Source organism: Telmatherina bonti, assembly GCF_933228915.1.
Source record: "Telmatherina bonti genome assembly, chromosome: 7".
NCBI lineage: Eukaryota > Metazoa > Chordata > Actinopteri > Atheriniformes > Telmatherinidae > Telmatherina > Telmatherina bonti.
The window spans coordinates 28,297,936-28,317,880 of NC_136625.1; the positions used below are offsets into that span (position 1 = coordinate 28,297,936).

The window sequence follows — 19,945 nt, forward strand, 5'->3', positions numbered from 1 at the left end:
GTTTTTCAAATACTGTAACTTTAGCAGCTTAGACACGCCTTTCTTTTCTGTCTCTCTTTTTCCTCCTTTCATTTCCTCTTTTTTTTTTCCTCTTTCCCTGCCAGGTCCAGCTCGGCCATATCAACACTGACGATGATTGCAAAATGATAAAAGGAAAATAAATAAATAAATAAATTTAAAAAAATAATTATCATAATAATAAAAATATTCAGATTATCAAGGGCAGCTATTTACATGAGATATCTCCCTTGACAGAGCAAATCTGTCTGGCAAAAATATGGCACGCAGATTGCTGTTCAGTATGCTGAGATGCTGGACAGGACAGGTTAAAAAAAAAAAAAAAAAGATCATGAACATAATACAGTACTGTGATGGTGTCAGAAGGCTTTTTTCCTATCTCTCTTTTCTACTCTGATTATTATTCAACTGATGATCTAAATTAACCTGAAAAAATAAAATAACTTAAAAACTGGCAGATAAGATACATTCATTAGTAACCATGGGTCACAGTTTGACATAAACCTTCCAGATATTCTTTCTCCTTTACCAACTGGCGTTTGAGCAGCACAATGATTTAGAATTATTGGGCTATTTGATTAAACTTTTTTTAACTGGTGTCCTATATCACTTTTTATTGGACACGCCTCAACCAATCAGAAACGAGTATTCACCTAGACCATGGTATAACAGAAAAAGTCACCAAGTCAAGGTAAGAGACACAAAGGAGGGGCAGAAGAACATTAAATAAACATTAAAACAAAAACAAAAAAACATTTTTAAAAAAAATCCTATTGAAAATAAGTAGCGAGGGGAAAGACAAAGAAAGAAAATAAACATTGTACTATGTTCAGATATTTACAACCAAAACAAGAAATGCAGACACACATGAAACAGTTAAGTGGATTTCTATACTTATATAACTGACCTTGGTGTGTAAGCGCCTCCTTTGCCCACGGCCAGGTTGCAGCTCCTGCCAGTTCTTCACGTACCGAGTTGCTGGCAAAGAAAACATTGAGGGTGTCTGTGCCATTCAGGTATAATTCCTCCTTTAGCTCTTTCACACTCATATAAGCTCTGCAGAAGCAAAAACATGAAAACCACCGAAATTAGCACAAAAAAAAATGCAGTGGCAAATTTAACAACTGAACTGGTTTGTGGCTGAACTCATCTAAATGTTGCCCTGAAAGAACCTTTTGTATATGACCACTGCTGGCCAGAAAGGTGCTGGCACCAGAACAGCTCTGCTTCAACAGAATCTTATTCATGCTTTTCTATTGTGATTTCATGTGAAAGTTCTGAAAAGTTTAGAAAACATGAACCCAACACTGCTCTGAGAGTTCCTTATATCCACAGATTAGGTAGAGTCATCTGATCATCTGGATCCAGTCTTTTCAGCTACCAGAGTCCATATGCCCGGAACAAAGTCCCAGAGAGCCTCAGATCAGCTGAAACACTCATTTTATTCAAATCCAGGTTAAAGACCAACCTGTGTTCAGCTGCATTTTAGTCATTTCTATTTGAAGCTTAACTTTATTATAAGTCCAAATCTCCACAAGTTTCTTTTAAACTGGAATTGACCATAGTTTCAATTGATTTTATCTAATCAATTGAAGATTTTATCTAAGATTTTATCTAATCTTATTTCCTCATAGATTCTGTTCCATACGGAAGCCCAGTGCTGTCTCCCTAATAAAAAACATTTGGGACCTTATCACATTATAACGTGATAGTTTCTTTGTAAAAACATGAACTGTATAACGTTATTACATAATCAGTTGTATTTTTAAAACGGGAAACTTGTTACATAATAATGAGAAATGTTTTGTAGGGAACCCATAGAATATAAACCATATTTGTCTTGATATGTTTGAAGCTTAAAAAAACAAGAGATGCTACGTGCATTTAATGTCAAAAAGCAGTTAGCTTGCTCTCAGTCAGTTTGCTTACCATAAAAAAAGGATTTTAACCGTATTGTCACACTTTTTGAAGAGAAATGCCTTCCACTACCACTGTTCACCAGAACAGTTATTTTACCTATGCTCCTCATCAGTGGAGCCTTGAATTGGTGCAAAGCATACGTTTATGCTTGTTAAACTTGTTAAAACTTAAAAATATAGGTGTGCATTGTTTTACTAATATGGGAAGCTTTTATTAGCAAAAAAGAAAAAAAAAAAACAGAATTTGTCTGTTCTCATTACTGAAGCTGACTTTTCTCATCAAGCCCAGGGCATTTTAAGCAAAAACAAAACATTCATTTCGCATAACATGAGTGTTTTTGTAGGCATGCTGACATCATCTCTGCTTGAGACGAAGCAAATCGGTCTCTGAGAAACAGGTTTGAGGACTTTTGTACTCCTTGTTTTCTAGCAGACGATAGTTTGCTTCAATCTGTCAACATCCATCTCTGCCTTGAACATAACCTCAGCTCAAAAGTGTTTGAGTTGGTCAGGTTACTTCACACTATTGCAAACCAGTTCGTGCAGCCCACCGTTCCCACATCTTTTTCTGTCAGTGATAAATTACCCCAGAAACACTTTGATGAGCGAAGCAGATTTGTTTTTCCTTGGTGCACTGATGTCACATGTCATTTTTCTCCCTTGCTTTCATAGCTGGAAAACATTTGAACCTATCATCATTAGGCCCCACTGGGTCTGAGAGCCATGAAGTGGGTCTCACCAGCAGCCCGAAACCTGAAAGTCAGACACTTTTGGCTTCTAGTCTCTGGTTTTTCAGAACATCTTAACTGACTGATGCAGGAAAAGAGCTATTTAGCTGTATGGACCAAGAACAGCATGATTTCAGGTTACTTCACATTCATACAAAATATTCTCTGGTAAGTGTATGAATCATCTTTCTTGAGAGGTCTTGTTTTCTTTTTTGATTTGAAGTTGTTGCTGGATTGATATTATGTAATCATGTCCCGTTCTTGAGGAGGCAGTAAAGGTGAACGTGACTGATCAGTGTCAGATGTAGGGATAACCTTGTTTAATTTATTAAAACCACAGCTTCAATTTGACCTCAGTCAGACTTTTGATCATGCTCCAATGCTTACATTTATTTAATCATCTTACCAAGCTGTAATGTCCTTGTTTTATAGGTTTTTTTTAGTTGTTGTTCTTATTCCATTACCATCCTTTACATTTTTCATTAAAAATGGTCTCCAGATTTGGTTGTTTTTTAATTACATTGTTCAAACAGCCTAAGGGCTCGACTGGTTAGCTTGTCGAGGAAAAGTCAAAGTGGTTTAAATAAGGAAGACTAAATCCTCCACCTCCCAAAAGTGCTATGTAAATGTACCTTTATGGAGGCACTTTACCTCCAAATTTGTCCAAAAGTGCTGCTCAGAGCCCTGCATGTGGGTAATGCCCTCCCTAATGCTATCCCTGCCTCAGAGAATGTGTTATATAGTAAATAAGAATGTGTTTTCCCAGGTACATTGATTGAAAGACTTAAGTTCTCTTCTCACTCCATTTCTGGAGCTGAGTTCAGCTGAGGCTGTGTGCAGCATGCATCACCATACGCTGGGCAATTACAAGTGACAGAAACTGACCACTAAAGAGTTGACTCTTTCACTTCTGGGACTGAGAGGATGCCTCGAAGGAAAGACACTGCCAAAGGAGCATAAAAATAAATGGGTCTACGTTACTGTAGAGAAAACCCAGGTTATGAATACGCAAATCTGCGGTTGAGTCAAATGCTGCGCATATCAACCGAAGAATCAACACTAACACAGCCACTATTTACAGTTATAGATGTGTGTTCATTCTAAAATATTACCGTTGACCAGTCAGTTATCGAGACCTCAGAAACAGACTTGATGTCACACAAAATGCAGTGAAATAATTTAACACATTGCATACGAGTACTTTACGACGCACTTCGCATGCCTTTAAACAATGTTGGAGTAATGTAAACATCTCAAATACCAACAGTTGATGGATCGTTTTTTAAAAAACAACCTTATATTAGCTTGAACACAAAGCACTTTGCATATTTCCACTAACTGAGAACCAGTCTTGTCTGATGGTGACAGACTATAAGCGGAACTCTGACTTTTGTCATCAACTGCCTGGATCCAGTTTTCCTAAATAACTTGCAAAAACATGAGTGTGGTTGTTCGTCTCTCTGTGTGTGGCCCTGCGATGGACTGGCAAGCTGTCCAGGGTGTACCCTGCCTGTCGCCCAAAGCCAGCTGGGATAGGCTCCAGCTTCCCTGTGACCCTGAATTGGAATAAGCGGTTCGGAAAATGAATGAATGAACTTGCAAAAACAATCTAAAGGGTAAATACTGATCTTTCACACAATGGAATGATTTGCTTCAGTCAATTACTACATTGCATACTTTTCAACAGCTACTTGTTAGACCCTGAAGTCTTTTCTTTGATACTGACTTGTTTTAGGGAGTGAAGTGACCCACTCACTGCAGTCCACCTATGCCTTAAGCATGGTTGGCCTCTTCTCAGAGCAGCAGTTCTCAGCAACCATAGAAAAACTCTATTATATGACAGAGGATACAGAAAATAACCGTGGAGCTCACACTAGCACACAGCCGAACTCACAGTGGTTCTCAAATTTTTTGAGCAACAACCCCCTACAATAGTACACATAGGTGTTTGCAACCCCCATGCGATGACTGATGAGTGATTAATGTCATGATATATCAAATGGGTCATCTTGCAGCCACTATCTGAATGTAATGTTGGAAAACTGTCAGAATTCTATAAATAAGTAGGATATGTGGTTTTTGGTGGATTTGGTTCACCACTCTGACATGTGACCTAAATGCCAAAGACAGAGTGTGTCTTTGGCAGCAATAAACAAGTGAAAAGGAAGAGTTATATGTCCCCTCTGGCCTAGGAACGCCTCAGATCATCCAGGAGAATCTGGAGACAGTTGCTGGGGAGAAGGATGCCTGGGATTCCTTCCTGAATCTGTTGCCTAAGCAACCCTACTTTAGGTAAGTAGAACAAAATATAATATAAAGCTGAGTTATTTTCACCAAAATAAAGGAGCAGAGATATTTTGTTTTTGTTTAAAGTTTAAGAATAAATAAAGGGTAATATATATATATATATATATATATATATATATATATATATATATATATATATATATATATATATATATATATATATATATATATACATATATATATATACATATATATATACATATATATATATATACATATATATATATATATATATATATATATATATATATATATATATATATATATATATATATACATGTGTGTGTGTGTGTGTGTGTAAAAAAGACCCCATATTATCCTTGTTGGGAACAATGCAGCATTTCATGGTAAATAAACCAAGAGAATAACTGAACATTAATTCAATTTTCCATGAATGTTTCATGAAGACAATTCTTTCAGGGGAGTTGCCTTTGCACTCATGTGCAATGTTCAGGTTTGACTGCCCAAAGAAATGCTAGAATATCCTGGACATGTAATGAGCATAAACGGACACGATGTCCCCCACCACCCTATCCCTCTCTCCTTACTCTTGCTTCCATTTGCTTCCCTCCTGTCTTTTCTTTATTGTTTTGCCAGAAGCTGCGGCGTACCTGGCTATCACTGCAGAACTGGTTCATGGCAACAAGCGTGTGTCGTGACAGCTGCTGGCTTTGAAAAACCTCTGGCCTTGTATTGGCCAGCAGCAGTTATTTGCCTATACAGTCCCACAATCAGAATAGCCGACCAGGGGCTCAGGAGAGGGTGGGCGGAGGGGGGGATATCAAAAACCCAGATCCAAAACATAAAAATGCTTCAGTGCTCCACAAACACCAGCGAAATGTCATCTTCACGTTAATTCTCCCTCTGCCTGAGAAAGTTTGAGTCGTGATCCAGGAACACAGATGCACACATGCATGTTGACATGTTGAAGCACTTGCGCATACACACACACACACACAAGTGTTTCCAACAAGCTGGGGGTCAAAACCTTTCAAAAAGACCTACACTACTGTTAGCCCGCTGGGCCCAGTTTTTTACGACACACTAGCCTCCCACATATTAGCCGTTCATGTTGTTTTTAGTGGAAGGTCAGGAGCTTATAGACAGGAACTCTGGCAAGATTCACTGTCTGAGTTTCATTACAGCATTTAAGTTCACACACACATTGACTTCTGACTTTTGCTTTCAGTATCATACCAGCAGAAACCAGATTTCTAAATGTCTAACTTGCAACATAATGCTACAAAAAGTTAGCTTAAAACCATGGTGATGATTTATTGACATATTTTCCAAATGTAAATGAGCACCTCACACTGGTCTCTCCTATTCTCAGTCACATCACACTAAAGTCATTACCCAAAGGTAAGTATGGGGGGGTATTTTTTCTTTTCTTTGGAATACCATTTGCAAAAGCTATCAAATTAAACCTATAATGAATCAAATAATATTTTATATAACAGAGGCCAAGAAAGAGCTCTGATTAACAGCATGTTTCTGCGAAACAGCCAAGTTCAGCACTCTCATCTGTCCAGCGTTTGTCATTGGTATCTGTCCTCTCTCAGCAAGGTAGAGAGCTCAAACTCAGACAGAGAATGTCTGACTACCATCTACCAACTGCACTTCCTCTTCTCCATTTCCACATTTCTATCCCACCTAGCTCATGACAGGACAACATAATTTAGCATTTACTAATGGCGCACCTGAAGGACTTCCTGAAATATGGTAAAGCAACAAGACCACACACGTGTGAGTTCTGCCTAGCTTTAACCTGTGTCTTTCAGGAGAAGTAAAGCAAGCATTATGTTCTTTTCCAGTTACAGCCTATTTCACATTTGCACAGCTGCAGAAATTCACACCTGGGAGAGGCACGGTGCACCAGCATTCGCCATTCTCCATCTGTTGGTTTTTGATGGCTATCCAGTTAAACTTGTCTTCATTGTCGACCATTGAAGCCATTGAAGATTAAGTGTCCTTCACAAGATCACATTTTGTTTTATGTAGGGAAAATCAACTCTCTGCTGTATAAGAGTTCAACCTGTAAGGTCCTCCTCAAAGTCAAAACTACTGATATCACCAGAAAGAAAATAAACAGCCAGGACATCATTTGGTCAAGGCAAACAGCTTTTTATATGTGGAATTCATCGTTACATTTGTCGTTCTTGTGTGAAGGTGTCAACTTCAGTCATCACCAAACACCAAATTCCAAAGCTGCCATTTTTAAAACCTTTCATTCTCATGTTTTGTTTCCCAGGTTTGTGGTGTGACGCTTGTGGTTAGAATTTGCATTGCGGACTTGGATTAATGTGTGTAAGAAACTGTGCCGACGACCTCACGGCAAGGCTTCATGCATGCCATTTGGAACTCTGTGTGAGCTTCTCTGTCAGGCCAATTGGAAGCCAGTGATCTGCTGCTCAAGTTGTTTAGTATAAATAAGTGTATACTTTGGCCTCACAACCCACCATCCCCACTTCACAGAGCTGCCTTTTTAACCGCAGGAGAAAGTGAGAGTACAACTTGCCCATGTAGCTTGTTGAGCTGTTCGCTGCATAACCTGGCTGAAAGAGGTTGCCACTATTTAATTTCATATGCAAGCTGCAGATGGACAGACCAGTGTCTTCCATCGGCCTCACCTGTCAGAAGATTCAGGATCAAAGCAGGTCTTCAGAACATCTGTGACTTCTGGATCACAGCAATCTCCATCATCATAGTCGTAGTGTATGCTGTTGCACTCCATGTTACAAACCCCATCCTGTCTCTTCCAGTTATAGCACGACCCCAGCCTGAGGCAATCTCCACCATCGTGGCCTGTCCTCGGGTGGTCACACTCAGGGTCACATTGGCGGTTCCCGATCTTACCAATGCGACAGTTGCTGAGGATGAACCTCTGTCGAAGGCTGGAATTTTTTACAGTGTAGACACTGAGATCCAGGGTGATGTTGTATGGCCGGAAAGCCTCGTTCAGAGCCCGATGTTGGAGCTGGATCTGGGATGAGGTCACTGTGGGATTTCCACCATCATCATTGGCAAGGTTGACAATCTGGTAGCGAACTCGCTTGGGGGTACGGAGCTGCCAGTTGCTGTTGTAGCCAAGGATGATGTCTGTGTTGTCACATGGTGTCAGGCCACAAGGTGGTGGCAGGAATGAGGAGACAAGTTCTTGATCAGGTACAGGAGTGGTAATGACAGTCGGGTGGAGGCCAACTTTATATGGAGTCCACAGTCGTTCCACCTTAAATACAGATGTAATATTTCAGTAAACATTCACATTATTTTAATTAAGTATTCCAAATTACCATTAATATAGAATCTACTGGACATAATAACTGCAAAAGCCATTAACTTCATTAGATAGACATTTACATTAGTGAAATCCGCCCACATGGCCAGAACTGGTTTGCTTGTGTCTACTTGAAGTGGTCGTTTCAGTAGGTCATCATGGGAGCGTGCATAGTCCCACAAGACCACCCCTCCAATGTGGCCTCTGAAACTTTGTCCTTGATCGGATTGTTTACTTCCAAGGAACAGTGTTCTGCAGGTTTTCATGAAGGGACTGTAGAGATCCCCAGACTGGAGACTACTTTCTGCCACCTGAGACAAATAAAGACAGAAAACAACAACCAAAGAGAGGTTCAAACTTACTTTCATTTTATTATATTAAAAATCCAAATAAACAGTTTTATTATTTTTTAAGGAAAACTATTTTACACTATATCATGAAATAGCAAAAATTTCGACTTCTCTAGACAGAAATGTCAGAATGAGATCACTTTGTGAACTACTGACCTAAAACATCATCATATTTCACATCACAAGCCCATCCATCTATCTGTTTTACCCTGCAGCCCTGAGATCAGGTCACACCACAGGGCCAGACATCCCTGGCTACACCAACAGTCTCCAGATGGATCCCAGGAGTCCCCAGGCCAGAGAAGACATGTAATCCATCCGGTCTGTTCTATATCTGCCCACAGCTCCCAATTAGATTGTCCAAAAGCCTTTAGTAAAGGGCTTATCCAAGAGACGTCCTAATCAGATGCCCCAACTACCTCAGTAAATCGTAAGCAGATAAAGACAACCTGTTTAAGAATAACAGTCTATACTTGTTTATTTATCTGGGAAATAGTCAATAACACATATGTGTAGCATGATACCACCACCACCATGTTTCACAAATGGAATGTAGTTCTCAGGCTGTGATGTGGCTAAATGTTTTAACCTCATCCTACTACAAAACATTTATGACTTTCAAAGACAGATTTTTAAGAGGACATTGAGATGCCTCCCTTTAATAAAACAAGGTGCTCGTTCACAAAGAATTATCATCGTCTTCATGAAAGAGACTTCATCTTAGGTTACTTGCCAAACGTCCCAAAGGGTTCAAACACTTTTGTACATCCCAAAAACGTGAATTAGATTATTTTAATCAATAAGTAAAAACTAGTACTTTTCTGGGATTTGTAAGCAATCTGATGTAAGCTAAACGTGTGATCACATTCGCCGCTAAGATTTGGTTTGACGGGATTTTTGGCATTGGTTAGCTTAGAACTTAAGTTTATTCTTGATCACATTAACAGAGGAGTATTAGTAAAATATTAGAAAATCTAAGAAGACGAAGACGTTTCTGTTTCTGTCAAAGTATCATTTGTGTTGTATTAAATTTCAACCATGCATGAAAACCACACACCTTCGCTCCATCAACATACAGGGTCATTTTGTGGCCGTTGTACGTGGCCATTAGGTGAGTCCAGACATTTGCTCGGTACCGGTGGTGGCTATAGACCGTGGTGGATGTCACAGCTCGGTCTGTACGAAGCATGAAGTAGAAGCGTGCATCTTTGGTGCCTGCTTGCTCCACAGTGAGAATGCCCACTGACCAGCCCTTCTCACTTAGCGAATGGGTACAGTTGTCAAACACACCTAGAGAAAAGAGCAATGGAAATATAAAGCACTGTTATTGTTTTGGTTTTTTTGGGTTTTTTTTTATTGAAGACACTTTGTGGAAAAAGTTAAGTCATGTGAAAGCAACTGGCTGTGTCCCACAGGAAAATGAATAAATAACTAAACAAATAATCAATCTTTCCTTGTGGATTCCCTGCACTTAAGGACTGAGAGAGGAGAAGGTGCATAGAAGCAGATACAGACAGATACAGAGAGAAAAGACAGAGCCAGAGAAAGAAGGAGAGAACAGAAAGGGGAAGAAGGACGGAGGTATTTAACTAAGCCAAGGCAAAGCCCTGATGTTTCCATCTGCCGTTGCAACAGACACACACAAACCCACATCTGCTCCCCAGATGTCAAACACTGGGACAGAAAAGGGTCAGGGAACCCCTTCACCCTCCTCAGCGATGAATGTGTGCATCCATGAATATATACTTAAATATGCATGTGTATAAAGAAGAAAACTGTTGCAAAATATCCTCATAGAGGTGTTCCTGTTTCATGTTTGAAGTTTTAATTCAGTTAAAAAAAAACAGTTAGGTAGCTAAAGATAAGTTAAGTTAAATAATTCTGAACATACTCCTATGACTTCTACTGTACAGCTAAATGTAATCACACAAACAAATTAGACAAACAAATGAACGCCCAAAAAGTCACATAAAGCACTGAAGACAAAGTGTCGCTTTTAACACTGCATGACTAGACGTGTAGGTCATTTCTTGGGAAAATCCAATGAAATTCTGTACAGTGTATGTTATGCTGTGGATGCATTGTTTAATGGTGTAAAAGAGGAAGAGCGTGTTGTTTTTAGTGGTTCGTGCAACACCAGATGAGAGCATTTTGTTTGCAATGCAAAACAACAAAGTTTATGGTAAATGTGGTTTTAATTTTGTCAGACATTTGCACTACCACACATTAACATGATTATTGTACTGAATCAAATTAGATGCTGATGTTTTAAAGCTGTATTTATTTTGGACGCTGGCCACGCAGCACTGGGGAACATGTTAGCAAACCATTGGCTATTTACACATTTTGCAGCTTGGCATCGTGTCTGGAGAAAATCTGCTCCTACTCTGCAGGGAAATCCTTGCTTCTTCAGCTGCTAAACACTCTGCTCTGTTCTCCAGCTTGATTTAAGCTTTGTCGCTCTGCTCTTTACTTGCTCGGTCATTAGTGTTTTGTATCAGACCTGTGCTAACAGAGTTTCTTCTAAAGCAACATTTGAGAAACTGCAATGGGAAAGTAGAATGTCTATAATGAGATGTAATGTAAATATACAGACCACCATTATTCTTACCACACTGATTAAAAGAGGCAAAAAAAAATTTTAGAAAATGTTTTCAGACTAAAACAGTAATTTGATTTTATGCTTTTGAATTGTTAGCGATGAAAACTATAGGGTTGATAGTACAGTGATATTTCTTATTTAGAGAAGAAACAGGATGTAAGTGGGTTTTTAAATGAGCCTGTTAGGGGGTATCAAAGTGTGAAAATCTGTCAAAGTTCAAAAGTGTCACTTTAAGACAAAACGTAAAACATTTCTCTTTTTTTTTTTTCCCTTAAATCCCTGATATTTCAAAGCACTGCTTTTTTTTAGAAAAATACATATACTTGTTTCTTTAATCCTACTGTTTTAGTATTTTGAACTTATTGACCTTTCATTTATATTTTGACTTTTAATATTTCACTTTATTTTTAAAATTAATATTGAGTTATATATCTGTAAAAGCTGTCCAGATATATATTTAAGACGTCTGATTATCTGCCAATATCGACATTAAAATGCAATATCAGCAATTATTGGTATCGGTTTTTATTTTTTTAATCACACAACATGCACATATAGATTACATTTTTCAGCTAAGTCTCCTCTAACTCAAAATGACCTCATCCATAGCTTTCCAAAAATGTTTGTTTGTTAGGCACAATTCACTCCAGACATTTTGGTATCAGTTGATATTGCTATCGGAAATTCAGAGTGGGACAAAATCGGCATATTGGCAAAAGAGCCAATATCGACCATCCCTAACATACAGTATATATTTCTAGTGTATGTTGTGCTGTGACATTGAATGGTAACAAATTACAAAATGGAACCAACCAACAAGCGTAGAATTGCTTTGAAAACCACATTATTTGGTAAGAAAGTACCCTGCTGCATCTCTGGATATAAATATTTCTTTAATTTCATGTCATTGAATGCTTTTGAAAATGCAAATTTAATACTTCCATACTCTTTCAAAACCATCCTAAATGCTCCACACTGGAACATTAATAAAGTATATAAATGTCATTATTACACTGTGGTGTTTGCAGCGTTCTGCACATGGTCACTTAGCAATCAAGTGAAACAAAATGGACCATCAGTGACCATTACAAGTCCAACTGATGTCAGCGTCATGTCTAGCAGGAACAATAGGACTTTGTTTTTCACTGTATTTGTCAAATTCCTTGAGGACACTACAAAGAAAAGAGCCCATGCCACAAAATGCCGCCCTCACATAAGGAAGCAATGAGGGGAAAAAAAACGCAGTCGGATCTTTGATCAGAGTAAATGTGAGCAGACGTAACAGTTTGTGGTCTGCCTCACTATCTGGACAGCTGTGGTGCTGCACCCTAGCGCTTTTATCCTCTTCAATTTGTTTGATGTATGTGTTGTTCTGTCAAGAGTGCAGCTTTTCAAATGCAGCAGTTTTGATGGTAGAAAAAAATTGCGATGTTTTGTCGTCATGCAAAGATCCTGCAAATATGGTGCAGCTGCTGCTCTGACTCAATGAAATTTCTCAGCCACCACACAGTGAGGGGAAGGGATGACCAAAACTTTTCCCAGCTAGGTAACTACATGCTTCCACATGGTGTAGAATTACCAAAATAACATTAAGTGTTTCGCAAATCAGTTGCTAATATCCTGTAAAACAAAGCTCATCACCAACATCTTTCATATAAAGCATCTTTAACCACCAAGGAATAGTTAACTGTGTACCGATTGATCATTTGCTATGATCAAAACTACTGCCAATTAAAAATTTCACCATCAACCACCATTAATTTTCATTACAAGATTGTAAGCAACATGATGAAGCCAGGTGCAATTAACCATTTATAATCATCATTATTATTGTTGGCAAAAGAGGTGAAACCCATTTACAGCTTCTATGAGGTCATACGGTTGCACTTTAATTCTTTAAAATTGACCAAAAAAAATCTCCACAGCGCCACATCTCCAATCTCCAAATGTATCCACAGCTTTCTAATTGGTTTCCTGTAATGACACACTTTGGCAAAGAGATCCTCAATCAGAACACAAGATCAATGTTACTCTTCTCCTCCTCTTACAGTACATAAGCAATCATTTCAGTGTGTGCAGGGGAGGTATTAATTTATATAGCTGCATTGTAATGTCTCTGCAGGGTCCAAAAAGTGCATATCCCAGTGCTTAAGCTGTCATCTTAACAGCATATCCAGAGATGTTATGGCCAACGTTGAAAGGTTTTCTATATTACCTCAAACCCAGCTGGGCATTTCTTTAATGCAATCACTGTCCAACATTTGCCTAATAGAGTAATACCAATATATCTACGATCGAGTAATGTAAGCCAGGGTATCAGCCTGGCTGATTTATTGGTCTAACTTTTCCTGAAAGTGCATCTGTCTTAAATTTGATATATCATTTGAAATGTCATCACTCTCCAGTGATGACATTTCAAATCCAGATAAATCAATACCATGAAACTGAGCAAGTCCTCAGAGCTAAGACGCAAAACTGCACACATTTGATAACTTATGGCATGTTACATGTTTGTCAGTAAGTAATTAACCATATGATTTCGTCGGTATTGTCATTATTCCCACACTTGCAAGCATGAAACCCAACTTGACGTTTTGCTTGCTAAGACAAAAAAAAAATGCTCTTGGAACATTTCTCAACTGTCAGAATCAATGTGTATCTTTAGTTAGTGTTATGGGAAAGTGATCTGTCCATGTGAGTCACTCAGATTGTAGTTATAACCCCCAAGTAGCAAAGGTTTTGAGTTATATCATCATGCAGTGCTTATGATGCAGTAAGGAGCAGTTTGCACCCACCTGCTATGACCGCTGGGTTGCTCTGCCCGCCTTCTGGCTTCACCAACAGCTCCAGGCTGAACCTGGCCCTTGGCAGCTCTACTTCCTCCCTCAGTTTCACCTTAAGCTGCTCCTGACGCCCGTGGAAGAAGAGGGCAGTCATCCAGGAAGGGGGTGCTCTTGGCACAGGGCTTCCCCAACTTTCTGTGGGCAAACTGACAGGTGCATCCACCTCCTCCACCTCCCCGGAGTAATCCTCCGCTGGGTCCTCTAAGGTCACCCTCACGGACTGGTCGCCTCCATCACCCTGCTGGAGCCTGTGGACGGCCTGACGCCCGCTGGAATCAGCTGAGCTTTGGGGGGAAACTTTCCCCCACCCGGAGTCGTCTTCTTCCCAGTAACGCAGCTTCCCGTCGAGGCTGCGGGCGAACCTGGAGCCTCGAAGGTCGCGTGGGTTTCCCGCGTGTCCCTCAGGGTCAGCCTGCCTGGCGTCTTTAGGGACAAACGTCCCGGACTGCATGGTGATGTCTCTACCGACATCTTTTGCGTCTCTGTCGTTTTTTCCGTGGCTTTTCTCATAAAAGCGTCCCAACAACGAAGCATATCCAGCTTCTGCTCTCGCTGACGCATCTCTGGTGTCACCCCAGCCTCCCTTGTCGTTCCCCGCCGGAGCGCCCCGTCGCACCCCGGTGTCAAACCCGCACCCGCCTGTACACACCGCTGGAGCGCTTCTCACTGTGTACACTGCTCTCCGGCTCGTGGTTGTCCTCGAGTGGGCCGCTGGAGGGCGGTGTTGGGCCGGGTTAGCGGAGCGAGGCGGCCGTCGGGACCGCCACAGGCTGGAGACGGTGCAGGGTTCACCTGCTAGCCGGGAGAGCTCCCGGTCTGCCCGCCGGGCCATGGAGCGCTTGTAGCGGCTGAGAGAGTCGGAGCGAACCGAGCTGAGCAGCCACGTATTTGTAATGAGGATGAGGAAGATAGCCAGCAGTCTGATCCACAACATTTTCCCGGGTTAAGAATTGTATTTTGTTTTGTATTGAATAAAGAAAAAAAAAGAAGAAAAGTTTAAAAAAAAAGAAAAAGAACTCTTAAATCAGCAGCCAGATGCTTACTGTGTTTCTTAGATTATGCCTCCACATTTCTTCAGTTACTCTAGAAGAGTTGCTTTTACTTTTTTTATTTATTTATTTACACAAATATAGATTTTAATAATAATCAAACTACTTTACTTAATAAAAAAAAAAAAAACAAGAGTGTTCAATAAACTATCAGTGCATTTCAAATAGTTCAAACTAAAAGAAGTATTAGGCTATAAACATTAAGAATTTCGGATGGACTACTTACATGTTAAGATATTTTTTCCTGTAGAGTCTATATTATAAATGTTCATTTAGACTATTCAAAGAAAACAAAATCAGCCAAATGAACCTTAAGTGTTTTCTTTACATGATGCGATGGATCTCTCCCCTCTTGCACTTTGCCTTCCTCCTTCTCATGTGCACTCCTTTTGCTTTTTTTTTCCCTTCTTTTTGTTTTTTATCAGATTAAAATAAAACACCTCTGTAATTCCTCGAGGTGAGAGGTGAAAGCAGACTTGTAGGACGTCAGGTGATTTTTTAGCAGGTCATCGTCACCTGTTCCAGACAAGTTATTTATTAGCTACTGAAGAAAATGTGGAGTTCGACTCATAAATCATTTGTTACGGATTTCAGTCACCCCAAAACGTCTGTTTCTTTTTACATGACCATTGTGGCATCGTTTAGCTCGTCCTGTCTTTTTTTTTTTTTTTAGAGTAACAAACTGCAAAAGCAAAACGAGGATCAGAGTAAAGTTTCACCCCCCTAAAATACCAACTCTACTTCTCTGACAGAAGTTGTCCTGTAATTTGTGAAAGAGGGCAAAAAGAAAAAAAAAATCTTGTCCAATAAATGGCAGTTCGGCATCTGTGCGTCAGCTCCTCTTTTGGGGGGTTCAGTTGTGCGTCTGCGTGTGTTTTCAGTGAGCGTCTCCTGCTGCTGCTGCTGCTGCTCTGCACCGGTCCAGGCAGTGGTAGTAATATCCACCTCCATTCACCCCTCCATCTCTCCCTCTCTCTCTTTCCCCCGAGTCCAAAGGTTTTTATCAGGGAGCCCCTGCCCGCCCTTACATCACCGGTAGGGGAAGTGTGCTGGTGGAAGGTGGGAGTTGGAAGGGGGAGGGGGGGGGGGCGTCCTGCCCTTGCTTTACACTTGAATTTTACAAGGGAAATCCTCTTCTCTTCTCTCCTCTCCTCTCCCTTCTCTCTCCCCCCCTCCGACCCAGTCCTGAGCTGTCTGTACACCCCTCTGATCCAGAGTGGAGACAGGAAAGGGGTTGTAAAGTTTATTTATGCAGTTCTTGTCCTGACCTCATCCATCCACCCATCCATCCATCACCAGTGGTGGAACAAGTATCCAGATCTTTTTACTGGAGTCAAGGTGGCAGTGCAAGAAAGTAAAAATGTCTTGTTGAAAGAAGAGGTTAGCAAAATGCAGTGATGTCATATAAACAAGTGCGCTGCATTGTACTTTCCCCCCCTTTGGGATTTCATTTTCCATGGCTTCTATTATAGCCTGCTCAATCACCAGTTTCCAGATCTGGAAAACAACAGATGCAGCTCGAAATTCTACAGTAGCATGCGCTCGGTTATAATTTCCCTCCCATTGTCATCTGAAATGGTTAAACTGTCACACTTTCTTGTAATAATTGAAGCCTTTGCTGTCAATCTGCAGTGGACGAAAGCTTTGGAGGTGGTTGAGATGAAGATGGAAGGATGTTTTCAGCTGTCACAGCCACACAAGTGTGTTTGATCTTCCCTTTGCCACCACCCTTCACTCTTACTTCCCACCTCTCTAATGCACACAGAAAAGGTCAGAGTAAGGCCCCTCCTTCCCTTTCTACCTTTTTGTCTTTTTTTTTTTTGTCTTGCCTGCCTGTTTTCTTGATCTATCCATCTCCCTCGCTGCACCTCTGGCTCTCCACAGTGCCACAACACAAACAGGCACAACATCTGTCTTGCACATGAAAAGGGGTTCTTCCAAAATATGCTACCTGCTTTATGCCGAGCTCTTTCCTGGGCCGAGTCAGAGCTGAAAAAGGCGCTAAGCAGGGTGAGGAAGGAGCGGGTGAGAGGGAAAAACAAGGTATGTTTCGTTATTAATGGCATAAACAAAAGGGGAAAATGCCCCTGAATGCATGTTTAGTTCTGTTTGTCGCACAATAAAATGCTTGACTGCTTTAACGAGCAAATAAAACGACATATTATATGCATCTACACACACACGTGCATCTATATGAGCATACACACATACTTTCAAAATGACTGTCCAATCTTCATTATCAGAGGAGGCTGATTTTGGGTAAACGGGCCTTTAAATTTAAGTGGCTCATCAGTCATTATCATAGAAACAGTCAGAATTAAACAGTAGAAAAAAGTTTTCTTTATATCTTGCCTGCTGAAGTAAAAGAAGTTTAAATCAGCAAATATATCAGCAAATATAACTCACTTTTCATTTTCATTCAGCAGCTCGGGAGCTGGAGCAGTAACACCCGGGTATCTCTGTTCATTGCGTCGACTATATGACTAAATGTACTTTTAGGTAAATATTAATGTTGTTGAAGTTTGAACTTTAAAAACCAATTTATTGTTTTCCATCCACCTCTGTGGGTTTTTTGCAACTTATCACATCCGGATGAATATTTTGACTCATTACAAAAAAATGCCTTGCCAATAGGAAAATAGCTTTTGGCAACCAGTTCTGGTCCACTAACTGGAAAGACAGGTGGAGTTACCATGATGTTTCCAGACACAGCAAACAAAATCTATACTGATCTTGAAAATGCAATAAAACCTTTTGTACCTGCAAAATATGAAATAAAATAAAAATGCTTTTGCCTTTTTATTGTCTACTTAAAAGCATCCAAAACATTTGTGGCACTGATGCGCGCCGCTGTTTTCATGATCAAAAAGAGTCCTCACTTTGTGTTCAACTCATTATTAAAATAGATAAATAGATGGGGGGGGGGGGGGGGGGGGGGGGGGGGGGGTTGTTGTGTGCAACTGTTGTGTCACATCCTCCCAAATGTTGCCCCTGCTTTTCCTCTAGACCCTGTTAGCTTTTCGTCAGGCTCAATCTGGAAACAGGTTCGAGGCTGGAGATGAAGATGGAGGAGGAGGCCGCTGGCAGTTATGGCAGGGGCCCCCGAAGGGGCAAAAAACAGTTCCTAAAGAGTGGGAGGCAGGAATTCCACAATCGCAGCCTGCCTGACTGAAGGATCTGCCTGCTAAACATTCAGTTTCTCTGCTGGCCAAGCGGCCTTTGAAATCCAGCTGCAAGTGTGTTGGGAGAAATGTTCAAAAAGAAACAAGAAAACAATTTGTAGAAGAGCGAAGAGAATGCCAAGCGAGGGGGGCGGGGGTGAAGGGGAAGAGACAGGAGAGAAAAAAGAAGGAGAGAGATAGAAGGGTGTGCAGCGTCTGGTAGAAAGTGAATGTCTGAATGGGTGTGCCCCACCGGGGCCTCACCCCCCACTGTAAGGGACCTCCACAGATTATCCTTCATCTGAGTTTGTCCGTCTTGACCTCAACAACCCTGAGGCCCATTCTCTGTTTTCCCCTCTCTCTCTTTCTCTCTCTCTCTCTTCCCACACACACACACTTTTCCTACTCACACAAGTTCCTCTTCATCTCTTCTCAGCTTCCTCGCCCACCCTCCCTGTTTCTCTGTCTTACCTCTCTGTCCGTCTGTAACATCCAGCACACCAACGTTGCAGACTCTCCTGCTCCACCCCATTGACACTACCACACACATTTCCCAAATGCATGCATGCACACACACACACACACACACACACACACACAAGCATGCATACAACCTGGGCCCTCATGCAAAAAAAAAAAAAAAAAAAGGGGGGCCCAAAAGGAGAAAATTCAGGCTGGCGTGCAGGACAAATGGGGAGAGGAAGAAAGAAAAAAATTTGGGGGAGAGAGAAGCTTTTCATCACGAAGCTTCCCCCCCCCCCCCCCCCCCCCCCCATTTCCATTAAATGGAATGGGGGGGGGGGGGGGGGGGGGGTAGTAGGGACCAATGCAACCCGGCATATATACAGCTCTGCAGGTGTTTGGCTCAAAAGATTCAGGGCAGTTGCTGAATGAGAGCATTTACAGTGCATAAATGTTGGGGTCAACTTGATGTTTGTGTCGGACTTTATTTGCAAAATATCAAGTTTTTAATAAACTTTCAAATTATCTTTTTTTTTTTTCTTTTTTTTTTTTTTTTTTCTTTTTTTTTTTTACTTTAGAAGATCTGAAAAGCAGCAGTGAAAACAGGCCTACATGTTTACGAACGAAAAGCTCCGGGAAGGATTCTCATGACATTTTACACGGTGGTCCTTCTCAGCTAAATTAACAGACATCAGTAATTTTCCTCTCGCTAAAATCCCGATTCCGCAACTGCACTCCGTAATGACACATATAAACTTCTTCCATAAACAAAAACATGGGAAAATCCATGCGGAGGACCCCCTTATTTGTCCATGTGGAGGTAAAGATGGAAAAGCAAGTAGCATGCTGTATAAACTGAGTCTGAATATGTTAGTGCTCCTTAGGTTTTATTTGCAGAGCTGCAGGTGGGTGCCTGAGAGACACAACGCTGTATTTCTTGGCTCAGTGACTGGCTGCAATTTTCGGACGTGAGCTGCCAGCTTGTATTTGGTGTAAAAGCAATAAAACGATCTTTAAACTGATTCAAATGCTAAACAAAGAAAAAATATTTATCTTATGATTAGAACAATATAGCAAGACTCTATAATTCTAATTATGGGAATGACTTTCACAAACTAAAGTAATCCTTCACTCATGTAACATTTATATCAGGCTATCGTTGTTCTGTTCTGATAGATCTTTATGTGTTTTGCATCAGGTCTGCCTGAAATATGATCTTATTCTTTATG

At 40.6% G+C, this 19,945-nt stretch overlaps 1 protein-coding gene across 1 annotated transcript in view; it reads right to left on the reverse strand.

Moving 5' to 3' along the window:
- Positions 1–15,256, reverse strand: part of pappa2 (pappalysin 2) — a 69,915-nt gene extending 54,659 nt beyond the window's left edge. The window contains exons 1-5 of the mRNA XM_079243955.1: positions 13,997–15,256; positions 9,657–9,889; positions 8,333–8,560; positions 7,603–8,201; positions 926–1,074 (exon numbers count right to left, since the gene is read on the reverse strand). Coding sequence (XP_079100081.1) covers positions 926–1,074; positions 7,603–8,201; positions 8,333–8,560; positions 9,657–9,889; positions 13,997–14,978 — 2,191 coding nt within the window. The 5' untranslated portion in view covers positions 14,979–15,256. The remainder of the gene's footprint in view (positions 1–925; positions 1,075–7,602; positions 8,202–8,332; positions 8,561–9,656; positions 9,890–13,996) is intronic.
- Positions 15,257–19,945: the final 4,689 nt, after the last annotated feature.